The sequence below is a fragment of the Amphiura filiformis genome, chromosome 19, assembly GCF_039555335.1.
Source record: "Amphiura filiformis chromosome 19, Afil_fr2py, whole genome shotgun sequence".
NCBI classification, from domain to species: domain Eukaryota; kingdom Metazoa; phylum Echinodermata; class Ophiuroidea; order Amphilepidida; family Amphiuridae; genus Amphiura; species Amphiura filiformis.
Genome location: NC_092646.1, coordinates 56,453,250 through 56,474,363, shown reverse-complemented (window position 1 = coordinate 56,474,363; position 21,114 = coordinate 56,453,250). Strand labels below are relative to the sequence as shown.

General features: G+C 35.7%; 1 protein-coding gene across 1 annotated transcript; it reads left to right on the top strand.

Annotated features, from left to right (window-relative positions):
- The first annotated feature begins 73 nt into the window (after positions 1–73).
- Positions 74–18,930, top strand: LOC140140812 (uncharacterized). Its single transcript, XM_072162567.1, has 12 exons — positions 74–106; positions 1,478–1,658; positions 3,553–3,723; positions 5,390–5,485; positions 7,610–7,729; positions 8,629–8,670; positions 9,063–9,131; positions 9,831–9,899; positions 10,602–10,670; positions 12,426–12,494; positions 13,144–13,211; positions 18,690–18,930. The coding sequence occupies exons 2-11, from the start codon at positions 1,583–1,585 to the stop codon at positions 13,188–13,190; spliced, it is 828 nt and encodes a 275-aa protein (XP_072018668.1). The 5' UTR covers positions 74–106; positions 1,478–1,582; the 3' UTR covers positions 13,191–13,211; positions 18,690–18,930.
- The last annotated feature ends 2,184 nt before the right edge of the window (positions 18,931–21,114 follow it).

The window sequence follows — 21,114 nt, the reverse complement described above, 5'->3', positions numbered from 1 at the left end:
CTTTACAAAAACGAAACCAATAAAAAACCAATTCAAAACGTTTTGGAAACGTTTTGTGTTTGCTGGGTTAGTGTTCTTGCAAACCCCTGCATTGTTATTGACCAAGGTATGTCAGTGAGGATAATTTATGTTATGAATTGCACTCATCTTTTGCAGTTTATAAATAGAGTTTGTGGTTGGTAAGTTTACATGAAGTCTTTGCATGTTTTGGCCTATAGTTTTCTGTAGCCCCCTCTATGAATACAAAACGAATGCTTCTGTATGCCTCAGAAAAATAAAGGAAAAAATCACCCCAATTTAGGACAAAACAGTTATTAAATAAGTTACCCCACAAGACTAGAGGAGAGCGTGGCCTAGCGGTTAAAGCCATAATGTACGATATTATAATATGAAATTGGTTAATTTTTTGGCATATTTGTAATGTTTACACATGTCCCAACTTGCACCTAAATGGAATCAGCCAAATTTGTTGTGTTTGTAGGTCAACAGAGCAAAGTTCGACATGTCATAATTCAAAGTGGACAGAAACCCTTCCCAATAATTATTACTACATGTAGCATTATTTCAGCATTTTGAGTATAAAATAACAAATTTAAAATTTGAAGGAAATCGTACATTAGGGCTTTAAGGCATAGGACTGTGAATCCAAGGGTCAAGGGTTCAAATCCCAGGTCCGGCTCTTTGTGTCCTTCAGCAAGGCACTTCACTCTACTTGCTTAGTGCTTCGGAGGGCACTTCAAGCTGTCGGTCCAGTGTACATGCATATTTTCTCACATTAATGTAGTGTGTACGTTAAAGAACGTCACAGGCTATTCGAAAAGAGCAGGGGATCATCCCAGTCCTGTTGACTGTACTTCAAAATACACTCATCTACTCTAGGTTCCAGAGTAAAAAATAAGTACAGCTTGTCTGTATGTACGCAGTGCGATAATACTCGTACATATGAGGGAGGCACTTATAAGGAAGAATAAGAAGAAGAAGACTAAACAATTAAAGAAATTTCCCTTGTAGAACTTGTGTTTCAACTTTTCCCAATAGGACTACATTTGTAGCCTATTAGCTTGTATATGCTCAATAAAATTCATTCACCCATAATCAATGTGCAACTATATCAAATTAATTAAATGTTTTTGTGCAATACGTGTAAGTAAGCTTCCCTACCAGTACACTACTATTATCTTTTTGATTTCTTTATAATATAAAATATGTGCAATTTTCAAATCTGGATAGTGAATACTATTTCATGTACAAATGTAAAACATACAATTTTGTCATTAATACCCAGCTCTTGACATAAGCGCTAATATGCTATGTCAGAACATCCATGTTACCAGGTAGATATTTTTTACCATTTTCCGAATAAGTTAATCACTGAGTAGGCCTTGAACAGGTCCATCTAACTTTGATGTAGGTTACATTGAATTTATTAATGGCACATTAATGTGTATTAATTTCACTGTTTTACTCTCTCATATAGGAAGCAAGCTTTGGCAAGCTGAAACAGAGCCTGAAAGAACAGGTGAAAACAGCAAACCAGCCCACTACATGTGGAATATTTTGCTCAATATCAAAAATAGGTGAAATGGAAAACTCCCTGAAAGAAAATGGGTACCAGCAAATTACCCATATCATCATGTGCAGCAAGGATGCTGAAATAGGTAAAACATTGTATTATCCTAAACTCATACTTCTCTTTCCCCGGCTCAATAACAGCTCTGATACCACAGTTACCTTTAACCAGGCTTGTTTTGTTCCATGCATCTGAAATTCAAAAAAGTTAATAGCCAATCTCCAAATGTTATGAACAATATTTGTGCCTTGTCAAACAGGGATTACACAGCAATAACCTCTTTTGCCACAAATAACCAAGCTACATGCACAAAAAAACACATGCATAGACATTAGCCAATGTCTTTGGAGGGTTCATAGATTTTGGGGTCAATGGTCATAAGGGGTCACACCATGGCTGTGTTCATGGTCTTAGACCACAGCTATGTCTAGTATAGTTTTGATTTTTTACTCCCCAGCAACAACAGATAGAGAAATGAATGGACAGGAAGTGGATTGTATTTCACCATGTTTTGAAATGTGATGCTTTATATATTAGCTACCAAAAAGGCGTTGCAAGCGTAAAACAAGCCCCAAAGTTGAAAATGATTGTCATTCTTATTTTGCTTTGATGGGGGTTTTCTTCTAGTTTCTTAAAGTTTATAGTTTGTTCATTCTTTTAATATTTGGAATGTAAAAATAAATAAAATGTTGGCACCAACAATTTGAAGTTCTTTTCAGTTTGCCAATAGACTGTATCTGATTAGTTTACGGGCAAAATCATCTGTTACTTAAAGGTTAATACATTGTTGGGAGTGAATTGTATACAAATATTGACTGCTATGAGGGCATGGTTAAAAATTATAGGTTCCCAAGGTGATCTAAAACCATGACTATGCCCGAGGCGTAGCCGAGGGGCATAGTCATGGTTTTGAGATCACCGCGGGCCTATAATTTTAACCATGCCTCGAATAATAAGCAGTCAATATTTATTTATATATCGACAGTACACCACGAATGAGCCGTAAATGTCCTCAATTGTATTCTGAGTTACAGTGTAAAATGGGCATGAAGGTCGTATTCATAGGTACCTCAATTTGGTGCTACGTGTACCTCATTTAATGAGATACACGTAGCACCAAATTGAAATACCTATGAATATGACCTTCATGCCCATTTTACACTGTAACTCAGAATACAATTGAGGACATTTACGGCTCATTCGTGGTGTACGGTCACATATACTAAATCTTAAGATTCTTGTCATCTGGTTGGTTAAAAGCATGGATTTTTGGGAAGAGAAATTAATAGTTTCAATGCGAACGGCACAGATTACAATCTGCGATTTCCGTGTAATTATAACGCGCGGAAATATTAACATGTGCGTAATATCATTTTACGCTGGGAACAATGCACACGCAGAACTATGCCCAGGGAATAGTTACTTTTGTGGGCATAGTCAAAACTACATGTATGCCCGCTCTTTTAACCAATCAGATGGCGGGAATCTTTAGATGAGGTATATAATACAAAATAATGCACGCGTACTGAGATGTTGATGCGTCTAATGCACGAGCCCCGAAAGGGGGAGTGCATTGGACGCATTAACATCTCAGTACAAGTGCATTATTTTGTACAATTTCTCGAGCAATAAGTGATACGCATTTATTATTTATCTATTTCATTGACGAGAAAACAATCCCGTGATTTTTGCTATTTTTATAACAAAATTGTCACAAAAAATGTTGAAAAATGCAAGCAAATATAAATGCATCTACCCGCAAGTAACTTAATGAACGCGTCCGAAAGCACTGTTGTACTACGCGGAGTGCGCGCCCATGCAATTATAAAACATTTATGCACGGCTAGTGATTTACTAACGATTGTTCTGATTGGATCTCACTATCTGGGAGTGTATGAACTGTTTTTACTGCATGCTTTGCAGGATATTGCATTCTTTTTTATTGAAAATTTTAAACTCATTTAATGTGCTCCTTTCTATAGGTGGTGATATGCACACGGGTGTACTTAATGCTATAGTCATTGGCGCTTGTGAAGATATACTGGCATTAAAAAGTGCCATTACATGTATGACTACGTACCAAGTCACCAAAATGATCATTAAGGAAGCAAGTCTCAAGGGAGAATGGATATTTGACTCATATAATGCAACAGGTAAGTTGTAAAATCAATTGAATATTGTTTCCTGTCTAAGATTTAAACTAGTAAGAAATGTAATTTGGCTAGTCTACTACTCACATAATAATAATATGAAATATACATATTTTTAATATGCTTTCTCCCTGGGGAGTTTCTTTAATATAATGTTTATACACCTCAGACATTGTATTTTCATCTGTAGTATCATGCATGTCAGCTTTTTGTCCATGGATCATGGACATCCATATCTCAAAAGCGGTTTGAACAATCTTGGGAAACTTCAGCCACAGAGTCGTTAGGTGATGTTTCACCAACTTTCTTGTGGATGGGAATGTGCAGCAGAGACTCCAAAAACTAGGACTGTGACTCCAAAACTACATGATGAATAACAAACCCAAAATTATACCTTCTTTTTCTAACAAATTTATTTACTGAAAAACAATTATAATTGACATTCAAGAAAATTTGAAAAAAAAACCCACTCTTTCATAAACTAAATTGTCGTGAAATTTAGGGCCATTATTAGACCAATTTGCTGAAAATGCACCTCGAATGTAAACTATATGGCTGAAAATTGCAACAAATCCATGACAAATTCTTGCATCCAGTTGGTAAACCATCACCTCAGAAAACCTGGATAAACGTTTTTTTAGGGATGGATGTCATAAGAGTGAGCATGCATTCATGTATGAGCAAAAATGTTGCTTATTCTAGAAGTACATGAATTCATAATCCTTATTGGCTTTTATAAACTCTTCAAAGCTAAAAACACCATGGACCAAACATAGAAATGTCTGGCCTAATAATTACTACAGTCATAGGATTAGTTTTCTTTATATCTAGGTGTAAAAACAAACAAAATACAAGTCTGTATTTATGAATAGAACTTACATTTAGAAAATTAGGGCTCTAATCAATTTTACCATAGGGTCTAATGTGTACTTTTTTCATAATTACACTTCAAAATAGCAATTAATAAAGATAAAAAAGTTTGGTACTAAGTTACATGCGTAGCCGTGTATAGGAATTGTCTAGGGCTTCATCAGTGTTCTATGCAGGTCATATAGACTGAATAGCCCATGGTCTGTCTGATTCATTTTTGTCAGTTTCATAGGGTTGTGCATTAGTATATCTAGATCTTATAAACCAGGCCATGATTACTGGAAATTGTTGTCTTGGTCTTCATGTATCATAGTCTAAGCTGACTGAGATTTGTGAGGATTTGTATTAAAGCCTTTTGTGTATTTGTGTGTTGTGTGGGTATGGCGATAGCACTTGTCTGGGGATGCACATGCACATGCAGTGTTAGTGTGTAGGTGTGGGGGTCTGTGTGTATAGGGGAAGGGGTGATAGCCTGGGTGTGGGATATGTGAGGGGATAGAGAGATAGTAGGGAAGAGTAATGGTGATCATGGCTGTTCAATTGCAACTATGTTGATTTACCAGATTATGGATCATCTTACAATTCATCAGGAAATCCAGTAATTACTGAGTACCCTTATTTCGGTGTCATAACTACAAAATACTGACCCATTGCTTGTGTTGATCCTACCATGTGTTTGAATGTCCGAAACCATTATACAGGAATGCAATGATAAAAATAATGAAAATGCAGCTGGGGAGTAACTATACAGCTGTACCTGATATACTTGTATTAATTTCTTGTTTGTTTAATGATGTAGGTGAGGTAGCTAAGGTGGCTATAGCGATGGAAAGAAATTGTGTGGTGCTAGAAAGTGATGTTTTGAAGGCATCAGCACTGGCTGCAATGCTGACAAGTAAGTAACACCATTAACCCTAACACCCATAGATACCACAAAATACCACAATGAAAACCCATGGTCTGCGATGATGTAATCACACATAGTGTTATATGTTCACGGAATCGCTGCCCGGGACAGTGTTACCCGTGTAGCTACCGGTCTGTGATCGTGTGCTTGGCATGCGTGGGGTCTAAGGCTCGAATACCGGTGGTGTCAAGCGACTTCTTTGTTCATCTTCTCTCCTTTTTGTTTCTTCTTTAACTTCCAATAGCAAAAGCATGGTTGTGTGTTATAAAAAATTATTGAATAATTATGAACTTACACAAGTCAGTTTAAAACTCCAAACTGTCTGAATTCAAACACATCAAATATGTGACGCTCTGGTTCACGAAACGCTCAGGATTCTTATACCCATAGATTACATATAGTAGATAAGACGAGTGACCGGTAGATTTATAGTTAAAGAGATCTGGTTATGTTTAGCTTCCCCAGACTTTGACAGGCGGCGGGTGGCATGGTGGTCGGAGGGAGCCGGCAAAACCGCTTGGCTGTATGGCATTTTCCATATACTCGATTAGTTTTGTGGGGTTCATTATCAAACCCCAGTGGTTTTGGCTTCTATTTATATTATTTATTAATATAGGCCTATTTGTTTGTGATATTTCAAGCATTTCAAAATTTCAAAATAATACCATTCAATAACATGGTTGATGATGAAAATTTACTGAATTTAGAGAATGTACGGCGACCACCACCTGACTTTGATGTGTTCTAAATAATAGTGTGTAAAATGTTCACCTTTTGCTTGCATAGTTTTCATGTTATCTTGTCATAAAAATTGTTGTCAAAAACTAAACTCAAACTTATTTATGCTCAAAATGTCCTTTCAGTCGGAGGGCTGTCATACGCACTGTAGTTCTATTAAAGATCAAATTATCAACATACACGACCTTTTCCAAATGACCGACACACTCTTGGGTATACTTACATGTATTACCTTTCCCGCAGAAAACAATGATTCAAAAAGTATTTAGTTTTCATATAGAGAGAGCCAATCATCTTGAGCAATTTATAAATAGAAATAAATTGGATTGAAAATATCTTTACAATCCCCTACTTGATTTACATTTTGAATTTACTTTTGTTGCTAAGGATTTACAATTCGGATAACCTGTCTTAACTCTTCAAACATTCTAATTTTTTATCAGACAAGTAAGTTGAGAAATTAGTCTTTGTCCAAATAAAATTAAAACACCAGACTGCACACTATATATATCACTAAGAAAACCACTCAGCATGCATGCATGATGCATCCCACATGATGCAATAAGCCTATAAAGTTATTTATACCCACGGAATGGCATACCCAGCCATCGAAACCCATGTGGCTACAGATCAGTCATCTTCTAATATGTGTACAAGGGATCCAAGGTTTGAATCCTGGGGTTATCTTCTCTCCTTTTTTGTTTTTTCTTTCCCATTCTGATAGCCCAAAACCATGGGTTGGGTTTTAAAAATTGTAACCCAGATTTAGCTCATCAACTAAAATTAAGTAAACACCTTCATATCAATACCTCATGACGTGACCACATGACAAGTATACTCGCAAATTTGTTGCAAACTAGTGATCCAAAATGTGCAATACGTGAGTGGATTTATAACAATGATTTGTGCGAACATTATCAATGTTGTCATATGGCTTATTGGTATTTTTCCGTCTGGCTATATGTATGTCAAAAGCGATATGTTTTTCTGGTGGATTTAGAAAAAATGAAATTTACTCAATCCAGTGTGAATAATGTGCAAAATGAAAAGCAGACAATTTTACTAATGGGCCTGAGGGGCTTTGAGACAAAATATTAAATTAAGATGGCCTTATGCTCAATTGCAGTGTTAATAACATACTGATGAATGCAACATGACTGCATGTTTGCACTGCATTTGTACTGCAAACTTTTGTTCCTTTTGTGTATTTTAATGTTGGTCTTGTGTCTCCTGGGCTTAATGCGAAAAAAGTGCTAGTGCTATGTAAAGCCATATAAACAAGAAATAAATAGAACCATTAAAAATAGATGGGAATATTAGTATTATGTAAAACTTCAACATTTAGTTGTTTTCATTGTGCTGTTAATTTTCTAGACAAAGGAGAGAAACTAGTAGAAGAGCAAGCCAGTGAGGAAGATCTTGAGGAAGAGCAAGCCAGTAAGGAAGATACTGGGGAAGACCAAGCCGGGGATATAACAAAATCATCTGAACATGGTATGTTTAGCAAGCCTTTTAAGGGGTGCAGGATCAGGGGCCACATTATAATAGGGACTTAGTCCTTTGAGTGTTTACAGATCTAGGTTCCACTTGCATAGGACCAAGATCAAATTATTTCCCAAAATCATGAAAATAATAAGAGAAATATTATTTTATGCACATGTAGAAAGTATGTGTATCACAGAAAATATTATTTCTATTATTTTGTTATTGCATTTACCAAGTACATATAATTCTCTAGAAAACAAAACCACTGTGCATGCATGCATCTCATGTGAAGCCATGACACAATCACCCTAATTCATATATGGGCCAGCAAAAGACTACTGGTCAATGATCTTGTGCTTGTCACCTAGTGTTTAGGTTCGAATCCTGGGGAGGCAAGTAACTTTTTTGTTCATCTGATGTCCTTGTTCATTCTTGCCTTTCTGATAGCCAAAAAACACATGTAGTGTTATGGTTCAGCTTGTAATTATTTCTCCACAAAACAACGCAAACCCTCAAATGAAAGGATCAATGACAATAAAGAACATAGAATTATTAATTCTCAAAATTAAAAAAAAAGGGCTCAAAATACTTCACACTTGTTTGAAAAATACATGTAGCCGCATATGTAGGGCCTTCAAAAGATGCACTCTTTAAAACATATACCTGTTTCACCATTTTCAAGTGGTCTGTGTTCCTAATTAAGTGATTGATAACACAGAACAAAAAACACAAAATTGTACCTTTTAGCAAGATCCAGTATCTAAAACTCTTAAAAAGTGCTTTCTTGTTGATTGTCACATATAAATTTAAAGTAGATTTAGAAACATGCTGTTTCAAATTCACTTGTGCGATTTAGTTATCAATCTGAAATAACATGTTAATAACTACTTGGTGATTTCATATTTCAGAGAAAACCCTTGACAGCGTAGCAGATAAAACTCCTGACCAAGGTATGTTTAGCAAATGCCATCAATAGAACACTACATCTGTTTTAAAACAAAATGGTTTTAAGTGTAGTGACAATTTTGTGCGTATCGACCAATTAACAGTAGCTTACAAACTGTTTGCCTAGATATATTTTGACCACTATGCAACTTTGTAAAACCAGCACTGCTATATGTTCATCATGCCAAATCAACAATAAATGATTAAATAAAAGTTATACCAGCATGAGAATTCAAAGCAATAGGAATGCCAAAGCATTTCCTTGTTACTTATTTTTTCACAGATAAAGTAGAAATCTAGAAACATGTTGCTATCAAACTGACAAGGAGTGTTTTATTTATGAATCTGAAATAACATGTCAATAATAACTAGTTGCCTTGGTGATTCTATATTTCAGGGAAAACTTTGCCAGGTACCAGTAGTGTAGAATCCCTTAACAGCGTAGCAGATACAACTCCTGACCAAGGTATGTTTATCATAGTGGATGCCTGCACACTACTCAAAATATTGGACCTGCCTGTCGTCTATCACACGGTAGAGGATAGTCAAAATAAAAATTCCTATCGTTTATTCTCTAATTCCTCGCATTCAGAATGCAATTTGGTCTGTCTGATTTGCTATAAAACCCGTTGACAGAGTCCTTATGTGTATGCATTCTTCTGTACCACACTATTTCTAAATGTAAAAAAGTGAAAAACTGTCTCCCCAAAAGAGTGATTCACCTATGAGACCACTCAAAAAAGAGTGAAATGTGTTTTTTAACTTTAAAACCACTCAAAATAGAGTGAAACCACTCTAAAAGAGTGAATTTTAACTCTTTCAAGGAGTTAAATGAAGGACAACTCGAAAATGTGTTGTCCTTCATTTAACTCCTTGAACAAGTTGAAATTCACTCTTTTAGAATGGTTTTCACTCTATTTTGAGTGGTTTTAAAGTTAAAAAACACATTTCACTCTTATTTGAGTGGTCTTATAAGTGAATCACTCTTTTGGGGAGTGAGTTTTTCACTCTTTTACATTTAGAGATATCTGCACATGTGTTTATCGCAGAGCGACTAGCTTTTATAATGTTCCAGTATGGCCGAGAATTACCTAGAGTGATTCATTTATGAATCTGAAATAACATATCAATAATAACTAGTTGCCTTGGTGATTCTATATTTCAGGGAAAACTTTGCCAGGTACCAGTAGTGTAGAATCCCTTAACAGCGTAGCAGATACAACTCCTGACCAAGGTATGTTTATCATAGTGGATGCCTGCACACTACTCAAAATATTGGACCTGCCTGTCGTCTATCACACGGTAGAGGATAGTCAAAATAAAAATTCCTATCGTTTATTCTCTAATTCCTCGCATTCAGAATGCAATTTGGTCTGTCTGATTTGCTATAAAACCCGTTGACAGAGTCCTTATGTGTATGCATTCTTCTGTACCACACTACTCTCTAAATGTAAAAAAGTGAAAAACTCACTCCCCAAAAGAGTGATTCACCTATGAGACCACTCAAAAAAGAGTGAAATGTGTTTTTTAACTTTAAAACCACTCAAAATAGAGTGAAAACCACTCTAAAAGAGTGAATTTTAACTCTTTCAAGGAGTTAAATGAAGGACAACTTGAAAAATGTGTTGTCCTTCATTTAACTCCTTGAACAAGTTGAAATTCACTCTTTTAGAGTGGTTTTCACTCTATTTTGAGTGGTTTTAAAGTTAAAAAACACATTTCACTCTTTTTTGAGTGGTCTTATAAGTGAATCACTCTTTTGGGGAGTGAGTTTTTCACTCTTTTACATTTAGAGATATCTGCACATGTGTTTATCGCAGAGCGACTAGCTTTTATAATGTTCCAGTATGGCCGAGAATTACCTAGAGTGATTCATTTATGAATCTGAAATAACATATCAATAATAACTAGTTGCCTTGGTGATTCTATATTTCAGGGAAAACTTTGCCAGGTACCAGTAATGTAGAATCCCTTGACAGCGTAGCAGATACCACTCCTGACCAAGGTATGTTTAGCAAATGCCATCAGTTCAATAGAACACTATACTACGTCCGTTTAATGTTTATGGCAAATGAATAAAAATTGACTTTTATGACATATAGTAAACTATGCATGTAGACTTAATATCTCTAATGTTACATAATTTATGCAGCTGGGATGAAAAGCAAACAATCATAATGAAGATTTTGTCCTAAAATTTGTATTATATCACAAATTAAATTAAAATCCAAATTATTTGATATCAAAAGGACATTCGAGTGTGATCGGACTCCGTCTTTCACATGAGTGTAATCTTCAACGACCCCCCTTCCTTACTAAAAACTGGCGTATGGGCATACAACTTAGTGGGTACAGTCAACATTTAGAGTCAAATTTTTGGAAGGCCATTTTGGGGTCATCCAAGGTATGGGCGTGAAACTTGGTGGGTACAGTCAACATTTAGACCAAATTTTCGGAAGGCCATTTTGGGGTCATCCAACGTCACCCAAGGGTCATCTGAGGTCAAATGACTAAAAACTGTCATATGGGCATGAAACTTGGTGGGTACAGTTAATATTTAGAGCCAAAGTTTTAGAAGGTCATTTTGGGGTCATCCAGGGTCACCCAGGGGTCATCTGAGGTCAAATTACTAAAAACTGTTGTATGTGCATGAAACTTGGTGGGTACAGTCAACATTTAGAGCCAAATGTTTGGAAGGTTATTTCGGGGTCATCCGAGGTCATCCAGGAGTCATCTTATGTTAAATTACTTTGTGGGTACAGTCAACATTTAGAGCCAAATGATTGGAAGGCTATTTCGGGGTCACCATGGGTTGCAGGTTCATTTACTTTTACCAAATCACGAAAGCAGGCAGTTGCGAAAGAAGGCGAGACTCGTGGTTCGAGAACCGCCTTGTTGATTTAATGAATGCCCTCAACAGCAATAAACTGAGCAAAAGGTGGATCACTTTCTCGTGATTTTTAAATGCCTCAAGCATAATTCACCTTCATATCTTCATTGTCCGTTCATCGTTGCTCATGATGTTCACTATTAGAGAACTCTCAGTCAATCATGCAATACTCTTGCTATTCATTACATTATAAATGCTGGGAATGGTACATTCCACTATAGAGGTGCCACAATATGGAACAAGTTTCCATCTGATATACACATAAGTTTGCCCACTATAAGCGTATTTCAATTTAAGGCTACATCATATCAATGTGAATCATAATGTACAGTATTGAATGTATTACTAGATTGCTTTGTATGTTTGTTTTGTAGCAGGGTCTCATGGGAGACCAGTATTGTACTACTGAATTGAGTTTACCTTGAAGAAATAAGATTTTACTACTGCAACTACTAGATATATTTTGACCACTAACAGTCTGTCCAGTGTCCACATAGAAGTCCAAAGTAAATAGACCTCGGAAACTGGAGGCATGAGAATAATTTTTTCAGTGCAATGCTTCTTTGGCGCGTCAACTGTTGCGTGATTTCACTTGCAGAGCGTACCACGATCTTTACGCGTCGCCTCGCATTCGCGTGTGACGCAAAGCATCGACCCCCCGATGCCACAGATTTGGTTTGTACTTCTATGTGGACAGACTATATTGAACCGTTTGTTTTGTAGGATTCAAAGCAATTTGAATTTGAATTTAAATTTAAATTTCACTTTCTTGTTACTTTCTCACAGATAAACTGACAAGGAGTGTTTTATTTATGAATCTGAAATAACATGTCAATAATAACTAGTTGCCTTGGTGATTCTATATTTCAGGGAAAACTTTGCCAGGTACCAGTAGTGTAGAATCCCTTAACAGCGTAGAAGATTCAACTCCTGACCAAGGTATGTTTTATCAAGTGCCATCAGTTCAATAGAACACTAAATCTGCTTAATAAAATGGTGGCAGCGCTATGTGGGGTGGGGAGGGTGCAAGGGGGCATTTCCCCCAAAATATTTTTCTTGCCCCCCCCCAGTTTGCCCCCCCCCTTCTTTTTAGGCAAACCCCCAAAATTACGTAAATTTTCACTTTTTGCGGCAATTTTACGCAAAATTGGTTGATTTTGCCCCCCTTGAAATTCCCTTTGCCCCCCCTCCCCCAAAATTCCTGGTGCCGCCACTGATAGCTATAAGACAAATCTGGTAGCTGCATAACTAAATCAACCTTAGTACAGTTAAGTCTAGCATTTATCTCTATCAAATTCATTAATCGCTCGTAGCTGATATTTGTCGTAATTAAAATGTCAATGTCTATTGTCAGAGAGGAATATTTTATTGAAACATAATTAGAAGCATATGTCACTCCATGGAATACAGCTACATAATTGAACAATTTCCAATGAAAAAATCGCAGTTTCATCTGAATTGAACAAATAATTCAAGTACTGAATTATGAGATTAAGATAGTATGATGCATGATCTTTTTCAAATTAGATAAAAAATTGAAATGGTGGAAAACAAGTATTAATTGTTTGTATCTCGTGTTTATTTTCAGACACCGCATTACAGCCAACAAATGAAAGTGAGAAGCATCATACTTAGCAGATCTGTCTCCTGAACTTGGTATGTAAGGGCTAAACCATGACTTTCATGTTTTTCTTCTAAGAAAACAAGATCATTTGAAACAGACACACTGAGAACCAGGTTGCACACAATGTTCAATAGAACCATGTTGCTTATTTATTTTGAATTCTACATTATTATGCCTCCACCGCGAGGCATACTGTTTTTGCAATGTCCGTGCTTCCGTCCGGAGGCTATATCTCGGGCATGGATGGACGGATTGACTTCAGATTTTCAGGATAGTCAGAAACTCTGGCTACTTTTTTTTGGGCGAGGTTCAAGGTCATATACTTAGGTAAAAGGTCATTTGAGGTCAGGGGCCCATTTTCCTTATTTACCTCTTTTCTCGGAGACTAGGGGTTGCACGTTCCTCAAACTTGGTGGGTGGGTGCATCTTGACCCCAGGCAGAACATGTTTGTATTGGTTAGGGGTCAAGGTCACCTGAGGTCATCCAGGGTCATCTGAGGTCAAATTAGCAAAAACTGTTGTATGGCCATGAAACTTGATAGGTACAGTCAACATTTAGAGCAAAAGTTTTGGAAGGACATTTTGGGGTCATCTGGGGTCACTCGGGGGTCATCTGAGGTCAAATTAGTAAAAACTTGTATGGGCATGAAACTTGGTGGGTGCAGTCACCATTTAGATACACATTTTTGAAAGGTCATTTTGGGGTCATCCAGGGTCACCCAGTGGTCATCTGAGGTCAAATTAGTAAAAACTGTCGTATGGGCATGAAATTTGGTGGGTACAGCCAACATTTAGATCCAAATTTTTGGGAGGTCATTTCGGGGTCATCCAAGATCATTCAGGGTTCATCTGAGGTCAAATTAGTACAAACAGTCACATGGACAGGAAACTTGGTAGACATAATCAACATATAGAGCCAAAATTTTGGAAGGTCATTTTGGTGGGTGCAGTCACCATTTAGATACAAATTTTTGAAAGGTCATTTTGGGGTCATCCAGGGTCACCCAGGGGTCATCTGAGGTCAAATTAGTAAAAACTTGTATGGGCATGAAACTTGGTAGGTGTAGTCACCATTTAGATACAAATTTTTGAAAGGTCATTTTGGGGTCATCCAGGGTCACCTTGGGGTCATCTGAGGTCAAATTAATAAAAACTGTTGGATAGGCATGAAACTTAGTGGGTACAGTCAACATTTAGAGCCAAAATTTTGGAAGGTCATTTTGGGGTCACCATGGGTCACCTGAGGTCAAATTAGTAAAAACCATTATATGGGCATGAAACTTGGTTGGTACAGTCAACATTTAGAGCCACATTTTTGGGAGGCCTTTTTGGGTCATCTGAGGTCACATGAGTAAAAACTGTCATACGTGCTTGAAACTTGGTGGGTACAGTCAACATTTAGAGCCACATATTTGGAACGTCATTTTGGGGTCATCCAGGGTCACCCAGAGGTCATCTGAGGTCAAATTGATAAAAACTGTGGTATGGGCATGAAATTTGGTGGGTACAGTCAACATTTAGAGCCAAATTTTTGGAAGGTCATTTTGTCAAAATGTCCGTCACATATTTTAGAAGGCTATTTCTCGGAAGTGGTATGTCATGTTGTTTGGCGCAAAATATGCAAATGAAGTACTAGCTAATTTGCATAATGTGCTAATGTACAGTGATGGGTCAAAAGGTGTATTGGGGTCAGGAAATTCTATGCTTTTTTGAAAGGTCATTTTGGGGTCATCTTAGGTCAAATTCTTAATATTTGTCCTATGGGCATGAAACTTGGTGGGTATTATCACCATTTACAGCCAACATTTTTTAAGGTCATCCGGGGTCACCCAGGTGTCATTGGAAGGTTGTTTTGGGGTCATCCAGGTGTCATCTGAGGTCAAATTCAGTCTCCTCTGTTAGGATTGAAGCTTTGTATTAACTTTTGAGTGCCACATTGCTCCCTTTGGTGGAGGCATCACGGTCGACGCTTTGCGTCGAAAACCGCGACATCCGAGAACCGCGGTCCATCTAGTTTTTTAAAAGCGTTCCATACAATGCCTGAAACGGTTTCAGTGTACTTAAAAAACAACAACCAATTATCTTGATTTAAAGCACCATATTTATAATGTATAATTTTTACCATCCATAATGCAGACAATGTTACTGTATTATGAGTTAAAGTTGTTGTAGACCATAATAGGTATGTGTTACAAAAGCCACCAAGCATTGTACAACAATTAGTGCTCTGTGAAAAGGAAATCTAATTGGTAGTTTTATATCATTGGCAGCAGGCATCTTTTGCGCTGGTTATACTGAGACATTTTTTGTGGAAAATGATAAATGTTAGCCCTAAATGAAGGTGAATTTCGCTTATTATATAGGCTAATGTGTTTAGAATTTTATAATCTTGCCCTATTTTGTCCCAAAGCATGGTGTTTTGTGTTTGTCCAAAAGGAAGATGAACAGGGCAAAATTTGGGTCAGTTAGTATAACATGGGGGAATGAAGTGATTTATTCATTCAAACTGTGCTTAATGGTTACAAACAGCAGGTCTAATGCCTTCTACCTTCAAAACTGAAAATGTCTATTAATAGTAGAATGTGTTGTTTTTATACTGGATGAAGTCAAAGATCATTCTAACATTTAATAGCAGATATCTGAGATCATACGTACCTCTTGTCTTGATGCACAGCAGTGCAATTTCTTTTATTTTCAGCCTGTTTTAGGGCTATTCTTGTCGTTTTCACACTATTTTTCAGGCTCTTTCAGTCTCTGTCAAAAGTGGACTTTAATCTCTGATGCTGTGTACTGTCTGTGTGCTAGCTGTATAACAATCTATTCATTAATTGTGTATACTGTAGAGAGCAATGCATTCATTTGCTGGCTAAATTTAGATAGTCATTTTAAGCTCTACAAGCTCTACTGTACATAACGATATGTTCATTCTACTATCTACATGGGAATGAATTCATTTACTATCTACTGTAAGTGGCATATTTTGCTGTCATTAGTATTGTGATACTTGCATGGATCCTCTTTTCATATTCACAAAAATAGGCTTATTCCCAAAATTTAAGTTGATTCATATTTTAAGTTTGCATGATCATGGTTGACCAAAACGTAATACAAATTCTAAATGATGTTTTTGCTGTGGATCACAAAATACACCTTTCAGGCATGAGAATTTTCAGGTTTACACCTGAATTAAGGTTTGTTTATGTCAAAATATCTGTGATTTTATTTATTTTTAGTCTGAGATTTTTTTTCCAATATCACACACATTTTCAGGTATATAATTCCACTTTAAGGTCTTTCCATGATAATTGATTCTCATGTCTGCCCTTTAAATGAGACTTTACAGTTTATTATGTATGATTAAATTTTAGTCATCTTTTTCTTTTAAATAATCTACATTGCTGATGAAAAAGTTGATTTGGCATAAATTTTAGGTCAGAGAGCTGGAACATACAAGGGGGTATCAAAAAGTTCTAAGCCTCACCTAGAATGTATAGCAGCATCTCCAAATTTACATTGTAATTAAAAAGTATGTTGCCTTAAAGGTTATGCACCAATATTCATATATCTGTTATTTATTTTTTCAAGTGAGGTCCTTTGAAAGTCTTCAGATTCAGCAAAGATCCGAAAATGGATAAACAATAAGCTTGTGCAGTGATTAAATATCTTCATAAAAAGGGCATGACACCCAAGGCCATCCATGAAAACATGGTCAGCACACTTAGTGATACCCCTCCTAGCTATTCCACCATAAAGAAATGGGCCGCTGAATTTAAGCAAGGGAGGGAGAGCTTGGAAGATGATCCAAGGTCCGGAAGGCTTGTTGAGGCTTAGAACTTTTTGATACCCCCTCGTATATATATATACCAAGTCAGATCATCCCATACTCTCAATGTGGGATAATACCTGTACCATGAAGTAAAATGTTGAGGGCAGACATCAAATGTGTTGATTTTGCACTGCAGTGGCAAAATGCTTCTTTATTATACAAGGGTCATTAAAAAAGTTCTACCTCCACCATCACATCTCTGTTATCTTATGTGCCAGGATATTGAAATTACCCATGGTTTCACATAATGTACTCATACATCTTGCCTACAAAATACAAGTTATTTTGATAAAAATATGATTTATGGTTGTTAAGATGTGTTAGTTTATAAACAGATTTGGTACTTTGGAACCCGGGCTTTGGAAACGGTCTGAAAAGAAAGGAGTATTTGATTAAAAGGGTCGCCAAAATCTATGTGGAAATCAATGCAGATTTATTTCAGAAAATTATTAAATTGCTTTATTTTTGTTAAAATAACTTTTAAAATCAATATCCAATGCTTGCATATAGTACAGTTTTATTGGGTATCATGAATTTTGCACAAAACTGATACATGTTCAGAATAACCCTTTTCCATAGGTGGTTGACTTCGATCGGGTCAGCACTTGTTGGTTCAAGTCATATTAATTTGTTCATAAGTTAAAATCAAGGAAATCTTATGCATAGTTTTTGTATTTTGTAATCATATACAAGGTTATTAACAAACTGTTTATCTTATTTCCATGTTAAAATGCACACATTTTCACTAACATTTGTGCTGAACCGTTTGATGTTGTCTTCTCATATAAAACATGTTTTATATTGTTTTGAAGTCCCAAAGTATGTCAGTGAGCTCAAACACGACCAAAACATTTATCCTGAGTAAACAGTTGGACAACAACATCTTGAAAACATTTTGATGGACATTATCCAAAGCTACAATATGATGCTTACTAAACTTTTGGCTTCAGTTTTTAACCGTTTCCAATGTACCAAATCTGTACTCGCTTTAAACACATATATTAAAGCCTTAATGTACGATCTTTTTAAATTTTTAGATTTTTCTCTTTTTCTTCCAAAATGATAATATGCAATCATTATGAAACTTCCCAATACATTTGGACGTGAAAAACATTGGTAATGTGCAAAGAAACAACATTATAAACTTCACCTCTATCACTCGAAATATCTTGCATGTCTTGGATTATGATGGCGAGTACGGTTTCAACGCTCAGAGTTAGTCTCCTACGCAGCCAGTTTGGTTATGCTCCCTCCACATGTGAGGAGGGAGCGTAACCAAACTGGCTTCATAGGAGATTAAAATTTGCGATCGTTCAGACATATTTACACAATCTGAAAAATTATGATAATATGTCGGACCAACAGAAAATCATCCCGTTTTACTACAAATAGGGTGAATTTGATTGGTTTTGAAAAAAATAAAGGTATATTCTGAAAAAAGATCGTACATTAAGGCTTTAACAACCAAAAATCACATTTTCATCATTTTGTAGCCTAGATAAGAGTATAAGTATGGGTAATTTTAATTGGCTGGCACATGAATAACAGAGATATGATGATGGAGGTAGAACTTTTTGAATGACCTCGTTTTTATATAACTAAGCTATTATCAACATCAATATTTCAAATTAAACCATGACAGAAAAAAGCTAAATTTCTATACTTGTCTTTTATTTATTTTCAGGTTCTATATGACAGACATTTTGCAATTGACAATGCTGTGGCCATAATATTTGCCTCATATGCTTGCTTTTTACCATGATGTTGATGTAGCTGCCATTGCTGAATAGATTTTCATCTCATTCCGAAAAACTTGGATGATCTACAAGAACATTGTATTGAGGATAAAACAAGAATGGACAGACACTTTAGCCAAACTAAATATGATGATGGAATGGTATGAACAACATATTGTTGCATTTATAGAACAAGGAGAGGTACATACCTACAATCAAGTGCAAATTTCCTGGGACACTTGTTCATATTTCGCGCCCTCTGTTCAATAAAACCGGTCATATGAAGTTCACCATGTGATATTTTATTTGTATAGTTTCCAACCTATTTCGAATCCCTCCTCCCCACTAACCAATGTTGGAGCAAAAATATAGGCCATTTAAAAAATGAGGCGTTTGGTATACAACATTGAATAAGGTGCGGGAGGGTCATTGAACTATGAAAGTGTCCCAGCAAATTTGCACTTGATTGTATAGGGATGCGAAAAATAATCTATTAATATCAATAAAATCGCCATAACTCTCGAACGCGTTGCTCGATTTTCATAATTTTTCAGTGATGTCAAGATAATTTCATTATGCATTACATGATTAGCCAATTTTTAAAAAATTTATTGAAATAAACATTTTTTTGAATATCTAACCCTGCAATGCATGCATTTTTCAAGGAATATTTGACACATTGATTGCTTATATTAGAGTGGACATATAAATTCTCCTTTGGTAGAATTTACAAACATAATAAAAGCAAACCAAATAAGAAATTAAGAAAATATAGAAATAAATAGAACAGAATCATGATGTTTGTCTCATCATTGATCTTTCAAACTCGGCATTACCCTATTTCAAATGCTATTATCGGAATGCACGTTAAACTCTTTAATATAGACCTTCAACTACCCATCACAGATACGCTAATTCAACGTAACAATGCCATGCCAAAAAGTGTATATACAATTATATACAATTACACATTTTAAGGTTATTCATTATTTTATACTGTTGCGATTTGGTCATTCACAGCATCTTGCGAATGGTAGTGAGCTTTGGCAAAAACTGCATTGCTCATTTCATAGCGAACGTGTAAAAGAATTAAAATATCACAGATATATTTGGTAGGTCCTGTGGTTCTTGAGTTATGTTGTAAAGAGGGCTGAAACAACAACACTTTTGTAAAATGTACATAACTCATTAACAACGATAAATTAAACAAGTTTTCAAGGTATATGATTTGTAGAATGAAGTTTTGCAAAACATCAAGGTGTTATTTTTCAATAATATATGGATCTAGATGATGAAAATTGATTTTTTAGTTGCTTCGACCAACAATACCTCGTCTACCCTTAAATGTGCTTATTATTGGTATTCAAAAATAAAATAAAAAGAGATAAAGAGCAGGATCTAAAAGTAAACATATCGGCGACAATGAGCTTCGAACCGTAGCCCTCATGATCAGAAGGCAGTAAGCAAACCACTACACTATGGTTGAGCTGTTGTTATTCATGCGAATTTATTTATAACAAGGATAACAATAATTAATGACGCAATAACGGTCTACCAGAATAATATAACTTAAAAAGTAATATATATTTATTTAACATTATGGTAGACCGTGCTCATTTGGCTTAAATGGAGGAATAATTACCAATAAACATATCAAAGTTAGGAAGGTATGTATAATGTGACCGTGTATACTCAAAATATACGTTAGATAAATGCTGAATACGACCAAAACATGAGTTTTAATGAATGATTTCATTGGATCGAAGCTCGATAACACAATACAGTAGCATTGCAATGATAGGATTAAATACGCTGAAATCGAGTGCAATTGTCATCAGTCTCCCGGTGGCATATAGTTACTGGCTTTGCTTTTCGCCCCGAGATCTCGAGTTCGAATCCATGTAATGCTGTTTTTCTTTCTTTCTTTTTTATTCTTTTTGTCTTTCTTTCTTTTTTCTTTCTTTTTCTTTCTTTCTTTCTTTCTTTTTTTCTTTTTTCCTTTATGTTGCCAATTTACATTTATCAATGAACTAAAGGGAAACAATTGTTTTGTTTTATGATTTTTTTTGTTATTTCAGTAGGTATTTTTAACTGATTGTACTCTATATTTCCAATATGATTTAATTTTGATTAGTTTTAAATTGTTTTAAAAGTGAATTTTGAGATAATGCGCTTATAATAGCAATCATGTGTCAAATATGCCTTAAATAATGCATATATTACAGCGTTTTGATACCTAAAAATATTTAGTTTGACAAAAATGACAATTAAAGTAACCAAAATATGCGCAATGTTATTTGTTTTAAATTAGTGAAAAATCATGTCAATCGAGCAACGCGTTTGCGAGTTATGGTAATTTGACTGAAAGTAATA